General features: G+C 45.1%; 1 protein-coding gene across 2 annotated transcripts in view; it reads left to right on the plus strand.

Moving 5' to 3' along the window:
* Window positions 1-19,084, plus strand: part of CRBN (cereblon) — a 117,933-nt gene that overhangs the window by 64,070 nt on the left and 34,779 nt on the right. For both annotated transcript variants that reach the window (XM_069206357.1, XM_069206358.1), the window contains exons 7-8: window positions 5,519-5,603; window positions 16,040-16,155. In XM_069206357.1, the coding sequence (XP_069062458.1) occupies window positions 5,519-5,603; window positions 16,040-16,155 (201 nt within the window). The remainder of the gene's footprint in view (window positions 1-5,518; window positions 5,604-16,039; window positions 16,156-19,084) is intronic.

Consider the following 19,084-nt stretch of genomic DNA (forward strand, 5'->3'; position numbering starts at 1 on the left):
CTCTCCCCCCCAGGCCTATTTGGCACCTGGACAGCCAGGAAAATTATTAGTTGGAGAGGTGTGTCCTTCCCTTAGCTCAGTCGTGCCCATAAGTTGAGCTGCCTGACAAGGGCACCACATTTAGAAATCTGCAGTCTTTGTGTTGGCAGAATTAGGAATTCTGGTACAGTGCTATGCCCACTTCCCACAGGAAGTAGTCATATAGGGGGTGTCATTACCCCATGGGTTAAGTAGGCTATTGGCAACTATCTTAACCTCCCCCAAAACACCCCTAAATTCAGTACTTAGTGGAGCCCCTGGCACCAGAAAATCAGATTGTGCTGACCTGAAGCAGAAGGTCACTCCAGACACAAAAGTGAGAATGGAAGACCAGTGACAGACTTAACGCCTACACTGCCTGCCAACTTCAACAATTGTGCCAAAGTATCCATGTCCTCCAGCTGCTGAAACTTCCAAGTGCCCAAGAAGACAGCCAGTCTTCACCCCAGCACCAGGGGACGCCTGTGGAGTAGCAGAGCTGCTCCCACGCTTCCTTGCAGGCACCCAAAAACTGATGAGGACTCTGGACCGCCAAAACTGCCGCCAGAGAGCATCACTGCACCCAAGCCTCCTAGCCCATGTTGAAGTGGGCCAACAGTGGCAACTTGATCCCTGGCCTCTCCAGAGACAAAGTGCACTGTGGGGTTCCCCACTGCAACTTTCACTCTGACACCTGCAGTCTCATTGTGCTGGCCCCCCCCTCAACAGAAACCCTGACGTTCGACTGCACTTCTGCACCCTTACGCCCCGGACCAAGGAGAAGAGGACCACTGGTGTCTCTGCGTCCCCCAGGCTCGTGTAACTCAAACACACTTGTTGGTTCACCCAGACTGGTCCCCCTGTCCACGCCTGCAGCCTGTTCCTGTGGGCCGCCGATGACACTCAATGGTCCAAGGACCCTCTACACCCGGCTGCTCTGGATCGAGGAGAATGGTACCACTGGTGTCCCTCCTGTCCCGAGCATCGTAAGATCTGAACCCACTTGATGGCTCACCTCTTTCCAACTGGGCCGATCCCCATTAACTAACATTGGGCATCCAACACCTCACTACACCTTTGCTCCCGGCCGCCCCACTGCCGCCCAGTGTGACCTGCTGGTGTGGTCCTGACCCTTGCCCAATACTCACTTTAAATCCAGGTAGTCTGCCTGTTTACTTTTTGTTTTTCTTCCATAGGATAACATTGCAGCTTTTAAGAACTGCACTGTCGACTTTTCTGAACTGTAAAGATTTCTCTTGTAAAACATACTTACCTGATCATATTGATTCTGGTGCCAAAACATACATAAAGATACTTATTTTTGTAAATTGGGTGAATCTCCTTATTGAGCTGTCTCATTTATTGATTGTGTATGTATTTGCAGATGTCTCACACTCCTCTCTGATAAGCCTAAGGCTTCTCGACCACACTATCCCCTAAAAGAGCACCTGGGGCTTGCTAGAGCAAGGCATGTCCACTAGTAAGAGAGCCCCTGGACTCTTTGCACGGTATATCTCATTTTGATATACCATAAAAACAGCCAATTTCCTACACTGGCCATCTTAAAATTATAGGAAACATTGTTTCTATACTTTCAATAGCAAAGCAACGTGCGAAACACAATGTGAAAATGCAACCAAGTGGTTATCTTGAAAGTATAAAGTATGTTTTCATATTTTTAAGATGATTACCGCCTTGCATTGTTACACACAAGGTGGTAGCAACTTTTAAGTAAAGGAAACCGTGTTTTTTTTTTTATAGTTTGAAGATGACTGTAGGAGGCTGGACTGGCTTGTAGTGAGTACCAAGGGGTACTTACACCTTGCACCAGGCCCAGGTATCCCTTATTAGTGTAGAGGGGTGTCTAGCAGCTTAGGCTGATAGAAAAGGTAGCTTAGCAGAGCAGCTTAGGCTGAACTAGGAGACGAGTGAAGCTCCTACAGTACCACTAGTGTCACTTGCACAATATCATAAGAAAACACAATACACAGATATACTAAAAATAAAGATACTTTATTTTTATGACAATATGCCAAAGTATCTCAGTGAGTACCCTCAGTATGAGGATAGCAAATATACACAAGATATATGTACACAATACCAAAATATGCAGTAATAGCTATAGAAAACAGTGCAAACAATGTATATGCAAACAATAGGATGCAACAGGGGCACATAGGGATAGGGGCAACACAAACCATATACTCTAGAAGTGGAATGCGAACCACGAATGAACCCCAAACCTATGTGACCTTGTAGAGGGTCGCTGGGACTGTAAGAAAACAGTGAGGGTTAGAAAAATAGCCCACCCCAAGACCCTGAAAAGTGGGTGCAAAGTGCACCTAAGTTCCCCAAAGAGCACAGAAGTCGTGCTAGGGGAATTCTGCAGGACCAACACCAGCAATGCAACAACAATGGATTTCCAGACGAGAGTACCTGTGGAACAAGGGGACCAAGTCCAAAAGTCATGATCAAGTCGGGAGTGGGCAGATGCCCAGCAAAATGCCAGCTGTGGGTGCAAAGAAGCTGCCACCGGATGGTAGAAGCTATGGATTCTACAAGAACGACAAGGGCTAGAAACTTCCCCTTAGGAGGATGGGTGTCCCACGTCGTGAAGAGTCGTGCAGAAGTGTTTTCCTGCAGAAAGACCGCAAACAAGCCTTGCTAGCTGCAAGGGTCGCAGTTAGGGTTTTTGGATGCAGCTGTGGCCCAGGAGGGACCAGGATGTCGCCAATTGCGTGAGGAGACAGAGGGGGCGTCCAGCAAGACAAGGAGCCCACTCCGAAGCAAGCAGCACCCGGAGAAGTGCCGGACAGGCACTACGAAGTGGAGTGAATCAGTGCTCACCCGAAATTGCACAAGAGAGTTCCACGCCACCGGAGGACAACTCAGGAGGTCGTGCAATGCAGGTTAGAGTGCCGGGGACCCAAGCTTGGCTGTGCACTAAGGAAATCCTGGAAGAGTGCACAGGAGCCGGAGTAGCTGCAAAACACGCGGTTCCCAGCAATGCAGTCTAGCGTGGGGAGGCAAGGACTTACCTCCACCAAACTTGGACTGAAGAGTCACTGGACTGTGGGAGTCACTTGGACAGAGTTGCTGAGTTCAAGGGACCTCGCTCGTCATGCTGAGAGGAGACCCAGAGAACCGGTGATGCAGATCTTTGGTGCCTGCGGTTGCAGGGGGAAGATTCAGTCGACCCACTGGAGATTTCTTTGGAGCTTCTAGTGCAGAGAGGAGGCAGACTACCCCCACAGCATGCACCACCAGGAAAACAGCCGAGAAGGCGGCAGGATCAGCGTTACAAGGTCGCAGTTGTCGTCTTTGCTACTTTGTTGCAGTTTTGCAGGCTTCCAGCGCGGTCAGCAGTCGATTCCTTGGCAGAAGGTGAAGAGAGAGATGCAGAGGAACTCTGATGAGCTCTTGCATTCGTTATCTAAGGAATTCCCAGAAGCAGAGACCCTAAATAGCCAGAAAGGGAGGTTTGGCTACCTAGGAGAGAGGATAGGCTAGCAACACCTGCAGGAGCCTATCAGAAGGAGTCTTTGACGTCACCTGCTGGTACTGGCCACTCAGAGCAGTCCAGTGTGCCAGTAGCACCTCTATTTCCAAGATGGCAGAGGTCTGGAGCACACTGGAGGAGCTCTGGGCACCTCCCAGGGGAGGTGCAGGTCAGGGGAGTGGTCACTCCCCTTTCCTTTGTCCAGTTTCGCGCCAGAGCAGGGCTGGGGGATCCCTGAACCGGTGTAGACTGGCTTATGCAGAAATGGGCACCATCTGTGCCCATGAAAGCATTTCCAGAGGATGGGGGAGGCTACTCCTCCCAAGCCCTAACACCTTTTTCCAAAGGGAGAGGGTGTAACACCCTCTCTCTGAGGAAGTCCTTTGTTCTGCCTTCCTGGGCCAAGCCTGGCTGGACCCCAGGAGGGCAGAAACCTGTCTGAGGGGTTGGGAGCAGCAGCAGCAGCTGCAGTGAAACCCCGGGAAAGGCAGTTTGGCAGCACCCGGGTCTGTGCTAGAGACTCGGGGGATCATGGAATTGTCTCCCCAATGCCAGGATGGCATTGGGGTGACAATTCCATGATCTTAGACATGTTACATGGCCATGTTCGGAGTTACCATTGTGATGCTATACATAGGTTGTGACATATATATAGTGCACGCGTGTAATGGTGTCCCCGCACTCACAAAGTCCGGGGTATTTGCCCTGAACAATGTGGGGGCACCTTGGCTAGTGCCAGGGTGCCCACACACTAAGTAACTTAGCACCCAACCTTTACCAGGTAAAGGTTAGATATATAGGTGACTTATAAGTTACTTAAGTGCAGTGGTAAATGGCTGTGAAATAACGTGGACGTTATTTCACTCAGGCTGCACTGGCAGGCCTGTGTAAGATTGTCAGATCTCCCTATGGGTGGCACAAGAGATGCTGCAGCCCATAGGGATCTCCTGGAACCCCAATACCCTGGGTACCTCAGTACCCTATACTAGGGAATTATAAGGGTGTTCCAGTATGCCAATGTAAATTGGTGAAATTGGTCACTAGCCTGCTAGTGACAATTTGGAAAGAGAATGAGAGAGCATAACCACTGAGGTTCTGGTTAGCAGAGCCTCAGTGAGACAGTTAGGCATCACACAGGGAACACATACATATAGGTCACAAACTTATGAGCACTGGGCCCTGGCTGGCAGGGTCCCAGTGAGACAGTGAAAACACCCTGACATACACTCACAAACAGGCCAAAAGTGGGGGTAACAAGGCCAAAAAGAGGCTACTTTCTCACAATGACCGACCACCACTTTTAGCTTGCTAGTACAGGTACATTCTAAAAACATCTAGGATTGTCAAAGCCAAAAGTGATGGTTGCACACCATTGACAAATAGGACCAATTGACTTTACCTGAGTTTGTTTATTTTTTATTCTGCCATTTTAAGTTCCTCCCATGCTTTTATTTATTCAGCAGATGGACAGTGTAAAAGTCATCCACATTGCTAGTCTAAATTTACATTTTGGGGTAAGAAATGGTTGTGCTGTCTGTATTGGTAGTGGATGTACTTTCACTACTAGAAAGAAGAAGGGGTGTGTGTCCTTTTGTCTATGCTGCAGTGGAATGTCATGTTGGCTACTTACAGGGTGGGGATCAGAATTGCATTCCCAACTACTTTGAGGATAGAAGGATGTAGTGTACTGGCCCTATGGATTTGGCCAAGTGGAGATGGAGGATTGTGTTTCTGTACTCTTTGCAAGTACTGATGAAATGGGGTGGCCTTGTTGTAAATAATGCGATCTACCTGGAAATGCCTTACCTTCTGTTCTATAAAGGAATCATTGCTGTGGGTAGCAGCTGTGGATTAGGGTCTTTATCGGGAGGGCTATCCTTTTTTGCAGGAGAAATCCTGCCATTTATGATTTAGAATAACTACTATGTCTGAGCTCTGCCAGCATGACACTTCAATACACTGCTCTAAAGCTGTTTTTTTTTCTTTTTCTTTCCCTGAAAGGAAACGTTAATGGAGAGAGTGAAACGTCAGCTGCATGAATGGGACGAGAATCTGAAAGATGACTCTCTGCCAGCCAACCCTATAGGTACAGTTTTTAGTATGTATTGGAACTTGGACCTCTGGCAGGTAACAAGTTCACTGTTTATACGACTTTTCATTATGCATTACATTTTCTGCCATTCCTGACCCAGATGGATGGCACGTAACTGATGTTGGAGGCAGTTATGGGTTCTGCTTTAACATGCTTAGTTGCTATTTTGTTTTTATTTAATTTCTTCAAGTGATGAGGTTTGTCTTGGTGACCCTGCTTCCCAAGTCCAGTGAGCAAAATCTTGTATCCTGATTTTCCTTTGTGTTTCTAGTTGTCCTGTCATTCAGTTGCCAGGGCATACATGCCTGTACCTTTGTGGAAAAGGGGTACCTTTGTGGAAAATGGGATGCCTTTGCACACTTGCTGCCTGTCACCCACCAAGCCCAGAGAGCTCTCTCTCCCTCTTCAGTCTCTTCATCACCTGAGGAAGAGATTGGATGTACATTCTGTTATATGCAGCTAAAAGGACCTCTCACTTTGCATACCCAGTTTAAATTTTGAGAGGGGATCTGTTTCAGTCTACCTCTTGAATGTTTCCGTGCTCCTTCCAAGCACCAACAGACAGGCGTTCATGATGCAAATTCTGCAAAACTCAGAATTATTACCAAGAATGTTTCTGTCTTTATAGTTCATATGCTAACCTCCACTGGAGTTCATTTCTGCCTTTCTTTTTAGGAACATTCATTTAAACAAATGCTAAAGTGTTTGGCAATAATTAGTATTGGAATATCGAGGTGTCTGTGAGACCTTTGTGTTCTAACAAGGACTCTTGATATTTTATTTGTTTCCAACCTTGAATCTTTTATAGATTCAAGTGCTTGAATCATTTTTCATCAGGTATGGCATCTCCTGTACTTTAATTTAGCAATACACAAATATTCCTTTATGCAAAATAATAGTATTAGTTAAGTAAAAACATTCATTTTATTTGAAACAACCCAAACTCAACCCAGTTAAAGTGCTGAGCAATGCACTCCCCATAACGGTCACTATCGTTCAGACTTCTTCCACGCATAGAGTGTGTAGGATTCCCCTCTGCCTTTTCTCTTAGAACATGGATTTACTTCTAAAATTGTACTCTATGGATATTTTGCAGAAGGTTTAACTTCACCTACGCAGAGCAGTGAATTGTCTGAGTTTTTGTTCCGGCCCAGAACACAGATAAACACTCCTTTTTAGGAGAAAATCACTATTCAAAAGCTGTCCCACACGTAGCCAAGAAAAAATGTTTGCTGACAACGCGTGAAAGCAATGTTTGTTTAATTGTGACATTTGTAAAACCTTTCCATCAAAACCCTGTGTAACGAAGAAAGGAGACTGGCTTTATTTCTCCAGCAAAAAAGTCACCCCTCTCATGAGGTTTCCCCTTCTTCAGGGATTGATTGTTTGCAATGTCCCACTAGCCACATTGAAGAACGCACTAAAGAGAAAGCACCTGAATCTTCCAGAATTGTACTTCTTAAAAGAAATGTTTACCTAGATACCTTTCGAAGAGAAAACAGCATCTTCTTTGACACCACATCTTGCCATGTTATTGGTACATTGTCAGAGCTGGCTGCCCATAAAATGCTACAGAAATCCAGCTATTGAGACATTCAGCTATCTTTCCCATTTAAAGCATTATGGACGACAGGCCTTCCATTGGCTCCCAAAAGACCGAAACCGGTTCTGTTGACTGGTTTGGCATCGGTGACTGCATAAACAATGTCTCTGTTATCTGAATGTGGGCACCTATAGCTGCAGGTTCTATTTCTTTTCCTTTGCAGTGAACAATGCTGACATCTGCACTGGTGATACAGCCCACTGCTGATGATTGCATTCCTTTGTAGATGACCTGGGAAGTGCAGATTACTTGTTTGTTTGTAGTTCTCTCGTCATTCGGAACCTCATCATCACTGTTAGTGACAAATACTAACAGCATCTTTGGAGCTAGCCCATCAGTGGGTGAACAACAGTCACTCCCATTAATGGCTCCACAGAAGCCTATAGAAAAAACAATGCAGCAACATGTTGCCATACCATCATTGAAGGAGGTCTCAGTCAACTTTACTTGCCAGTTACTGCTGAAGATTTCTGTACGTAATATGGATACGGAGGAAGAACCTGCAGGAAAGTGCCCATTTTGGCATGGGCACTCCCACTTTTTGCTTGGTATTCAATGCAGTATTGACTGAAAGTGCACTGAGTTCCTGCTAACCAGGTGCCCAGTGCTAGATCTCTTTCCCTAAAACTGCAATTGCTCCCCAATTGGCAGTACCTTTGCTACACTGCATGCAATATATATGTCACCCCTACAGGAGGCCTTACAGCACTAAGGCAGGGTGCTTTATATTACATGTGAGGACATACCTGCAGGAGCAGATATTCCCCTGCTATGTCTGACGATTCTGAGACATAGTAAGTGAACAGGGAAGCCATTTTAAGTACATTTACTAGACACTGTTCAGCACATGTTCCCTAGCTACATGATGGCTTCACTGAAAATAGGGATGTTTGATATCAAACATCTCGTATTATTAAACCCTCACTGATGTCAGTGATTGATTTATTAATACATGCACCCAGAGGGCACCTTAGAGGAGCCCCCTGAAAACTTACCAACTACCCATGTGGGGACTGACTAGTTTTAGCCATCCCCCTAGAGTCTGAGCCTTTGCTCTTGGGTGGTCCAAAAGAGTCTGTTCTTGGTGAGGTGTTTACACACCCCACCTAACAGGATGGCCTGCTAATCTGCCTTCTAAGGCGGGGGCTTCAAAGAAGCCAACCACCCTTGGTATGCAGATCTGGCTTTACTCAAAGGAGAGATGCGGATCCCCCTGCTCCAGGGCCCATTTGGCATTGGGACAGGCAGGAAAGTTAGTATTCAGAGAAGTGTGTCCACCCTTCAGGTCTGCCCCACCCCTAAAGTGAGCTGCCCTTTGTGGACACCACATTTAGAATTCTGCCATCTTGGTTTTGGCCGGAGTAGAAAGTCTGTGACAGAGTTATGCCCACTTAGGGGTACCAGTGGCTATTATCCTAAACGTCCCTAAATTCAGGATTTAGGTGAGCCCCTGGCACCAGGAAATCATATTCCTGCTGACCTACGAAGAAGGACACTCTAGAGCTGTGAATACAAAGACTGAGGAAGAAGTACCTGACTTGTCCCCGGCCCTGCTGGCCTGTCTGCTGGTCTTGCTGATTTGCACCAAAGTTGACTTGTCCTGCAAGCTGCTGTGCCTTAAAAGTCTGGGAGGACTGCCTGACTTCAATAAAGACCCAGAAACTCCTGTGGAGCAGCAGAGCTGGTTTCCTCCATCTCGCATGCACCTTAAGAAGAATTTAGTGGAATCCGGAATGCTGCAAACTCTACAGCTGAAAGCACCACTGCACCTGTGCCGCCTAGCCTGACCTGAAGTGGAGTGATGGTGCCAACGTGGTCCTCCAGAGACAAAGGCTAACTTGGACTTGCACACTGTGGGTTCACCAACACCACCTGCAGCCTCTGCACAGAGGCCCCCTCAACTGCATGTGCTCCAGTGGAAAAAAACCAATGCCTCAAAGCACCTCTGCACCCTTTGCCATGGTCCATGGAGATGAGGACCAAGGTGTCCACACATGCCAAGCATCTCAAGACTTGAACCCACCTGTTTGTTCTCCTCGACTGGACTCCCTGTCCAAACTTGCGGCCTCTTTTCAACTGAACCAATTCCCATTTGCTAACATTGGGCACTCAACGCTGCACTACAACTCTGCACCCAGCTGCCCCAGTGCAGCCCGTTTTGACCTGTAGGTGTCGTCCTGGCCCTTGCCCAATACTCCCCTTAAGTCCAAGAGATTGGTCCCGCTGTACTGTACCTGTTTGCCATATGTTTTTCCCTCCATAGAATAAAATTGCAGCATCGAAAAAGTGCACTGTCGACATTTTCAAAACTGTAAAGATTTCTCTTGAAAAACGTACTTCTCTGACTGTATTGATTCTGGTGCCAAAACGTATGTAAAGGTACTTGCTAATTTTTGTAAATTGGAGTGGATCTCCTTCTTGAGTTGTGTGCCTCATTTATTGACTTTCTGTATATTTGAAGATGTCTCACATTACTGTCTGATAAACATATGGCTGCTCAACCATATTACCCATTAAGAGAGTACCTTGGGATTGCTAGAGTAAGCCCCTGTCCATTAGTAAAGAAACCCCTGGACTCAGCACAGTATATCTCATTTTGATATACCATATAGAGAGCCAGCTTCCTACATAACCTTAAACATGAAACCCAAACCTGATCAAGCTCACAGTCTGACCGGCTAGCTAATATATATCGAAAGAAAATCCAGGCAAAAAAGATAGCATGCCTACCGATGACCACATTTATCTGCTGGAGTAATAGACTGGACTGGGAAGGTCCTAGGTACTGAAACTGTGAGCAGAGTTATGAATCTCAAGATAATTCTTTGCTGAGGATTATCTGGCTTTCTTTCATTCGAGGCACTGCCTAGTGGAACCTCTTTCACAGCTCTCAGAATATTTCCTACAGTCTTTACAATTGTCTTTTTTAAATATCTTTTTAATGGCATCCTTCATACCGATACAACTTTCAATAATTGGTACATCGTACGCAAGTGTGTCGCATAGCAAACAAGTCCGTCAAATTTGCAAAAATGTTTTGTGAAAGAAATTTCCCAAATCAACTTCTCACCCACCCCTTTTATGTAAACTTCCAACCCTATTCACCTCCACCTTAACTTGTTCTTTCTAACCACAAGTATTTGACCGGGCAGTCACTGTGGTAGATGTGCATTTACCAGCTTCTTCATTAAATCAAATATCCCTGTTCGGCCTTGAACCACTCTGATTATAAGTGTATGTGGGTCAGTCCTTCTTCCATAGGAACTAAAACCACTGACCTAGTGTGGACGAAGGGGGGGGCGTGTATCATCTTTGATAGTGTGAGAAAATGTTTCAGCGAAATGATCACAATCCTGGACAATAGGTTGTTCACTTAAACCTGCCTTTTCTTCCTTATGAAGGTGTATACCTTCGGATGTCAACCAGGAAGTCCCAGGACTGTACTGTTGTGTAGGGTTTTTCCACCTCATTATTACGTCTCACCAATAGTAGGGTTCAATTAAGAAAGTTAGTCAAGGCTGTGTGTGAGCGAAGGAAAAGGCCTAACAGGAGTTTCTCTAAGGAATTATTCAACCAGCACCCTGTAACTTGGTGGAGTAAGGAGATGAGTTCTGTACAGTAATCGGTTAGTGATCCACTCAACCATATCATATGAAGGAGTTCATCATCAGGGTAGCAACAGCAGGGACAAAGTGAGGGAGTCCCTAGGTAAAACTTGGAGATGCGTCTGTGGGGGGGGGGGGGTTGTTCAGTATTTTCAATAGAATGTACTTAAAGTGTGAATTTCAAGATGCCTTGTAAGGGTAAAACAGAATCTTCTGCCACTCGTAGCCATGTAGTGGGCTGCCTCTGTCTTCTTCCCATTTCCCTTAAAGGGGAGTTCTGGTTCAATCCCAGTGTTGGAGGTGAGCTTGGTATAGCCAGTGAACTAGGTGAGTGCCACCCCCTAGCGTGTAAAGCGCTTGTATGGTCGTGTTGATAGTGTGGCTCTGTGTCTCAAACCAGGAACATCATCCTCAGTACTTTTTTAATTTGAGTTTACGTTAGGAAGTGGTCTAGGGGGATTGTGTAATCCATGCAGAGTGTTTCGAACAATATTCGGTAATTATTCCGAAATAAATTTGAAAGGCTAACAATTGCTTGTTTGGCCCACACCTCTAAGAGAAGTGGGGATTGTGTTGTTAAAGGCTGTCACGCCCAGGAAAGGAATCGGGTAGGCATAGAGGGATCTGTATTTGTGGAGGGCTTGTGGGTGTCTGAGGCAGTACAGCTCTATGGTGAGCAGAAGGGGAGAGTTTTCACCCCAAAGATTGACAAAAAGTGTAAACTCTTGCTATCTGACCCACCTTACATTAGAGGCAAACTCATTTCGGACTTGTTGGTGGTACATGCTGTCTGCCAATGAGCATACGGCCAGGGTACTAGAGATGCCCGCCCCCGGATAAAAAAAAAAGTATAAAAGTTGATGCAGCAGAGAAAAGAGTTACCACCCAGTCAGCAACTCTTTGGCACATTTCCAATATTGTAGGACTGTTAGCAAGGTATGACCATGCACAATGGAATGAAATGGGGGAGTTCATACAAAACTGATCAGATCAGTAGAGGTAGCAGTCTCAGGAGACTGTGTCCGAAGGGGAGACCATCTCCAACACCTCCATTAGATGCCCCGTTGATGCGCAGGCATGCTTGGCTTCATAGCTCTGGCTTTAAGCTGGAAATTCAGCAGCATCTGATCAGCGTGCCATTTGGTGGCAAACACCTATTTGGCCCACAAGTTGGTCAAATGCTGGAGAAAATGTAAAAAGACCCTATACAGACAAATCGATGAGGGGCTCGTCAGTCTCCATCTCCTTGTTCTTATTTTCACCGCACACATTTTTGTGGCAGCGCCAAAGCCACCTGCTCAGAGGCTTCTTCCTCATGTCAGAGGCAGCAACATACGCCCCAAGGATCCCGAGGATACTCCATGGCTTCCTACAGGGAAAAAAGTTCCAAAGGCAGGGTTAGAGGTGGAGCGGCTAAGGCAGCAGCTCCTCCTAAGCAGTGTGCCCCTCTTCATCCCTGTCCCCCCCCTCACTGATTTACCCCCCCACCCCCCCCCCCCAAAGATCACACAACACATGTTGGGGCACTTGCACAGGTTCCTTTCACAGTGGCAAAGTATCACCTCAGACCAGTCGCTCCTGGCCACTGTACAGCACGGCTGCTGTCTGGAGCTAACTGCTGCACCAACAAACATACCACCACACAAACACTCCCTTTACCCTCAACACCTACAGCTCCTTCAAGAGGAGATGGACACCCTTTTGCTCAATGGAGCCATAGAGCCAGTGCTGCCTCATCAACGCTGCTCAGGGATGCCCTGTACTTTCTTATTACTAATTTCCCCAAAAGATGGGGGGGGCTCAGGCTTATACCAAACCTTCACCCTTTATTAAGTACATCCTGTCAGATCTTTTCCACATGATCATTCTCCAAGTTACCTTACCACTTCTGTGGAAAGGCGACTTCACAATAGCCTTCAACTTGAAGAATACCTAGTTCCAAATCCCACTCCACCCTGCATATCGCGACTACCTCAAATTCATAAGCGGACAACAGTTTAATCCAAGGTTCTACTCTTTGGTGTTACCACCGCACTCAGAGCTTTCACCAAATGTCTGGCAATGGTCGCGGCTCCTCTACAGAGAAGCAGGACCACTTCTTCCATTACCTTGACAACTGGCTGATAAAGAGTGGAAACAAGCAGCAGTGTCTCACTGACATGCAGAACACTTATAGATCTCCTACACAATGTGGGTTTCACCTTCTGTGTGGGGAAAGTCCATCTTCAGCCTCTACAGATCCAACCCTTCCGGGCAATTTTGAATTCAGTCATTGCAAATGCTTAACTCAGTCCTGCTCCAGTAAAAACCTTTCAATCCTTGCTGCCTTTTTTTCAGCCGAATCGCCAGCTAATCGAATGTACAGTCATGAGCCTCCTCTGCATGATGGCATCTTGCATCGCCATAGTTTCACATACCCACTTACACATTCATCCGCTTCAAGAGTGCCTAGCAGCACAGTGGTCACAAGTGGGAGGATCTAATGTTGAAGACCAGCACCCATTTCCCTCTCTAGTGGTGTAACAGCAACAATTTGTTGGGGGGGAAGGCATTTTCTAGACCCCATTCCCTGTGGGAGTGCATCTACAGGACATTACTGTTCGGGGTTTAAAGACTCCCCTCCATGAGACCTTTCACGTATACTATCTGGAGGGTTTTGGCTGTTCAATAAGCTCTTAAAGCATTCTTCTGCCACGTTCACCAAAAAACAGTCCTGATCAAGACAGACATGACTGTCAGGTACTACCTTCATAAACAGGGGGGCACTCACTCCTCTCAGCTGTTGCTGTTGGCGCAGGTCATTTGGCAGTGTGTGATTCATCACAAGGTCCATCTTTTAGCAGAGAACCTTCTGGGAGTGGGCAACAACTTTTCAGACCTGCTCTGCGGTATGCAACAACAAGTCCACAAGTGGGAACTCCTCCAAGTCGCCCTACTACTAAGGCCTGTTATGCCGCAAAGTGGAAAAAGTTTATCCTCTACTGTCTGCCTAAATATATTGACCCTCTGAAACCAGCAGTAAAAGACATTGGGCCTGATTACAACTTTGGAGGAAGTGTTAATCCGTCCCAAAAGTGACGGTAAAGTGACGGATATACCACCAGCCATATTACGAGTCCATTATATCCTATGGAACTCGTAATACAGCTGGTGGTATATCTGTCACATTTGGGATGGATTAACACCTCCTCCAAAGTTGTAATCAGGCCCATTGTCTGCTACCTGTTGTACCTGCAATGCTCGGGACTGGCTTACACATCCATTCACCTACATTTAGTTGCAGTATACTTACTAAACATGGAGCACTCCTCTCTGTTTAGAATCCCTGTTATTAAAGCTTTCATGGAAGGGGTGAAGAATGTTATCCCTCCAAGGATACCCGTAGTCCCTTCCTGGAATCTCAATGTAGTCCTCACAAGACTTATGCCTGCCCATCCAGCCCCCCCTTGAGCCTCTTTATTCTTGTCCTGTGCAATTTGTATCCTGTAATGTGGCCTTCTTAGTGGACATCACTTGCTTTAGACGGGTAAGCAAGATTCAAGCGCTCACTTTAGGGCAACCTTTCTTTAAGGTTGCATGCAGACAGGATAGTTCTTGGGACTAATCCAAAATTTCTACCCAAGTTGGTGTCTTTTTTTCCACCTTGACCAGAAAATGGAACTACCAGTATTCTTTCCACATCAAAACTCAGTAGCAGAAAGGGTACTTCGCACACTAGATGTAAAGAGGGCCCTCATCTACTACATTGGTAGGACAAAATCATTTTGTAAAACCCAACAGCTCTTTGTAGCCACCAAGACCACACAAATGCATTGCCATTTCAAAAGCAGGAATAGCTTGCTGGTTAGTCAAGTGTATTCAAACTTGTTATCCAAAGTCAAAGGGCAGCTCTGTGCTCCACCAAGGGTGCATTCTACGCATACGAAAGTAGCCTCAGAGGCATTCCTAGGCAACATTTCAGTAGCTTAGATCTGCAAAACAGTTACCTGGTCCATACCACACACATTCACCAAACACCATTGTGAGGATGCCTTATTGAGACAGCAAGCCCAAGTAGGCCAAGCTGTTTTGCTACACTTTTCCAACGTACTGCAACATCTATGGCTAACCACTGCCTTACGGGGGAGCTGCTTTACATTCTATGCACAGCATGTGTATCTACAGTCACACATGCCACAAACGGAAGATGTTACTCTGTAAGCATCTGTTAATGGCATGTAGTGCTGTAGATTTATATGCACCACCCTCCTCCCGAAAAGCCCTTGGTTGTTGCAGGTAGATTTTACTTTTTTTATCTGTTCTTTTGTGTTGCATGGACATCTTTACAGATGTTCATGCTGTATCTCCATCCTCACCTGCTGTGCAGAAAAACAATCTAACCAAGGAGTTGATTCCCATGCACATAGTCAACTAAGAGAGGAGTCACTATACCTCGTGACTCGAACGTTTTTCGAACTAAAACAAGATACACATGTCTGAGCCCAACAACTAGATGGCCGGAGTATGAACAGCGTGTTACTCTACAGCACTGTAAGCAACAAACAGATGCTTACAGGGTAAGTAACTTTATCCTCTATGTGTGTGGGGGCAACACCCATGCCTCTATTCAATACTGTGACTACTACTTTGATCAAAAGATGTTTTTTAAGGTTTGCAATCAATTGCTGGCTTGGCTTGTCAAAGCTTACTGATTCTGTGTGCAACTGCATGTTCGTCCTGGGGATGGTGGTGAACTCCAACTGATTTGCTCTTCTTCTCATGTAGTCACACCCTAAAAAGGGTTAGATTCACAGGGAAGAGTGACGAAGTAACCCATCTGCCAAACTAAATCAGGCCCTTGTCCTTGAATGTCACTATTTATTCTTGTTCTGTATATATCTGCTACTTTTCTTTCATTGATTGAATCACACACCCTACTCATGCTTTTCTGTGTCCTTTAAAAATATAAAAATAATAATAAATAAATAATTAGGTTAGTAGACCAGATGGTGTGCCTCTTTTCTGTATGGGACATGAGGCCATGAAGTTTATGGTTGTACCAGCTGAGTTAACCTCACCTCAACAGGTCTTCATATATCTAGAAACATCATGCCACAAGTGTTGTCACCTTAAGTGTGATTTTCTTTTACTTGAGTAGCTGTGTGTCTTTCTCTCCATGGTTGATCTTGTTATTGTGCTTTGCTGATCAGAAGTATAATTTCAGGTTCTCTTCCCTCTGGAAGATTTTTCTTATAGGGTGGCTGCTTGTTTACCCATTGATGACACGCTGCGTATCCAGCTGCTGAAAATTGGAAGTGCCATTCAGAGGCTGCGCTGTGAACTAGACATCATGAACAAAGTAGGTTCTTCTGTTGCTGCTTATCTTCAAAGCATTAATATGTTTACTTTCATAATTCATATTGTATATCATATAGTCTGCCGATTTTAATCTAATAAGCACTTATGTTTTGTAAGTCACAATGACTGGTTGTAGTAGGAAATAACCCTTTCAGATCCTTCATGTTTTCTGATATTGCTTTTTATTGCGATTTTCAACTTACACTACATACATTGTATTTTGCTTAAAAGCAACATATGAGTGGGTTCCGGTCATGCTCCACGCAGGGATCCAGGGTCATGCAATTAGTACAGTTAAGTGTCAAAGTACAATACAATACAATACAAATAGATTGATGGGGGTTGCTTACATCCAATTTCGGAGATTCTAGAAGCACCATGATTCTGCAACCAATCTCTTTGTCACAAGGAATAGCACCTAAGGAGTCAGTCATGCCAGTGGGGGTGCTAGAAACGTGAATAACGAAGTACATTGACACGTCTATAATTATAGAATAAAACAAGTTCTTAGGTCAGGAGTTAGGCAAGATCTTTTGATTTTACTCAGTGTATGTGTACAATATAAAAGTATTCTTTCTGAGTTGGAAAAAATCATCTTGCTTTAATCAATAAACCAATATTTGTTTTTATATTGTCAAGGGCCTCCAGGTTTCTAAGTAACCAAGCTTTACAAAAGCCATGGACCGCTGCCATTGCCAGACCTATTGGCTTTCTCAAGCTCCTTAATTTCTTGAGCTTTTGGCTGTCACTGCAGGATCTATTGGTTCCCCAAATGGAGAACAAGCCTTCGCTATAAATTCACTGTGTTTGACTTGTACCATTTACTGGTCACACTAAGGAGCCAGGTCTCAGAAAGCCTCCAATGTACAATAATGTGCATATTGAACTCCTACAAAAATAGCAACTCTTGACTCCGGATACCTCTGTAACTTGTTCTGGTCCATTCACCAAGGTACATATATACAGAAAAGTGTTCAGTGTAGTCGACCCCCCTACCCTTTCTAGAGATTCCCACTATCGATAGCCAAGGACACACAATTAAAAGGATTCACCGTAAATATCGGTTAGATTCCCTAAATGAAAACCACACCTACGGACCCTGTATGAAATGACCCTTGAGCGGTAAACAACAGATCAATACCTTAAAGCAGTGGTTCCCAAACTGTGCGCCGCGGCTCCTTGGTGCGCCGTCAAAATTAGCCAGGGGCGCCGCACACAGTCTGGAAACCACTCGGAGGTGCTTTTAATCGGTAGCTTTTCACCGTGGTTTTGGAAACAAAACCCCCTGCATTAATTATTGTGACCAGCGGAGGGCGCCAGAGTACCATTAATAATATCCCTATGACAAAAGAAAAGAAATAGTTTAAAATAAATGGTTTTCAGGAACCTGAACGAGAGAATTAAGAAGTCAAACTGTAAATAGTGTAGGTACAGGTACAGGCTGGGATTACGTTCCCCCACCCGCCAAAAAAAAGTAACATAATGGGGAGCCGTGGCCAACACGGCCAATAGGTCAAAGGAGCCGGGGATCGAAAAAGTTTGGGAACCACTGCCTTAAAGGATTCGCACACGCTCATAACTACTATAATTGAATGACAAGCTGTATTCTAATTGGAGAAGGGATCAGGGAAGAATGTCAAAACATGAATTAACTGTACAGGTTGTTAGAGATAACTAGCATTGGTATTGTTGGGTTAAAGTTTGCATTCACCTTGTAGTAGCATGGCACAGCTCCGCAATGAGAATGTTGTCGAACCAAGCTGCTGTTGGAACATCTCTCTAGTCATATGCTCTGAAAGATTTTTCTTTTTGCATTCCAATAACAGAATCATAGACAATACGCCATTCTCCTAGATATTGTTTGCGTTGATGCTGGTCAAGTTATGGAGAGGATTTATCCAAGCCACCTCCTATAACAGAGTTCTGCCCTACCTTGAGATTTGCATTCATAGGACACAAGATGCCTGCTGGGTACTGTCACACCGCCCACCACACCTGAAATCTCAGTAAATTAATCAGACACATTTCACATAATCACTTTCTAAAATCTGGGATAACTTATATGCACACACTCTATGATACCTTCCTGTTAGCCAACACTGCTTTGGACCTTGAATCCAAACTCTATTCTCATTCAGGCTCCTCTTTCTCTGAATTTCCACCTGTTACTATAGAAGTAGCCTATATCTTGGTCACTTCTATTAAATCTGGCCCTCTGCTCTACCCCCATCTTCCCTCAATTTTCAAAATCAGTACCCCTGCCATCAACTCTGTGGTCCCTTTGATCTGGACACAGGCCAATACATTTTCCCTTTTAAAAAAACATCCCTCAAACTTAACATACCAGCCAACTACTGTCCGTTATCTTTACTCTTTTTCTAGCCACAATGACAGAAAACCTATTAACATCCAGCTCTGTGGCAATCTAGAAACTACTGTCCAGCTCGACTGTTCCTAGTCGAGGTTTTGTTTACTACATAGCATTGACACATCAGTTGTTGCTGTATCTGATAATCTTATGGCTACCATTGACTGTCCTCATCCTGATCCTCTTAGACCTCTCAGTAGGCTTAAACATGGTAAGCTATTCTATTCTTCTCAAGTGTACATCGGATCTTGGCATGTGCCAGTTGTAGGAAACTGGCTATCCATGTAGTGTACCACTGTAAGGGGACACTATGCAGATAGTCCAGATGACCCTTATTGGTTTACAGGGGTTAAAGGTAATAATCCCAAATGCTCTCGGCTTATCAGAGGGTAGTGCTAAGCATTTGTTGAACAAAAGTCAATAAATGAGATACACGCTCAAAACGAAACTTGAGACTAATGTTTAGAAAAATGTAGATACTTACATATTATGTTTCAACACCAGAAAAATATCAAAGAAAGTACGTACTGTTGCTGTTCATCGATTTGCAAGTAAGTAGCAG

This window comes from Pleurodeles waltl, chromosome 9 (genome assembly GCF_031143425.1).
Source record: "Pleurodeles waltl isolate 20211129_DDA chromosome 9, aPleWal1.hap1.20221129, whole genome shotgun sequence".
In the NCBI taxonomy this organism is placed as follows: Eukaryota; Metazoa; Chordata; class Amphibia; order Caudata; family Salamandridae; genus Pleurodeles; species Pleurodeles waltl.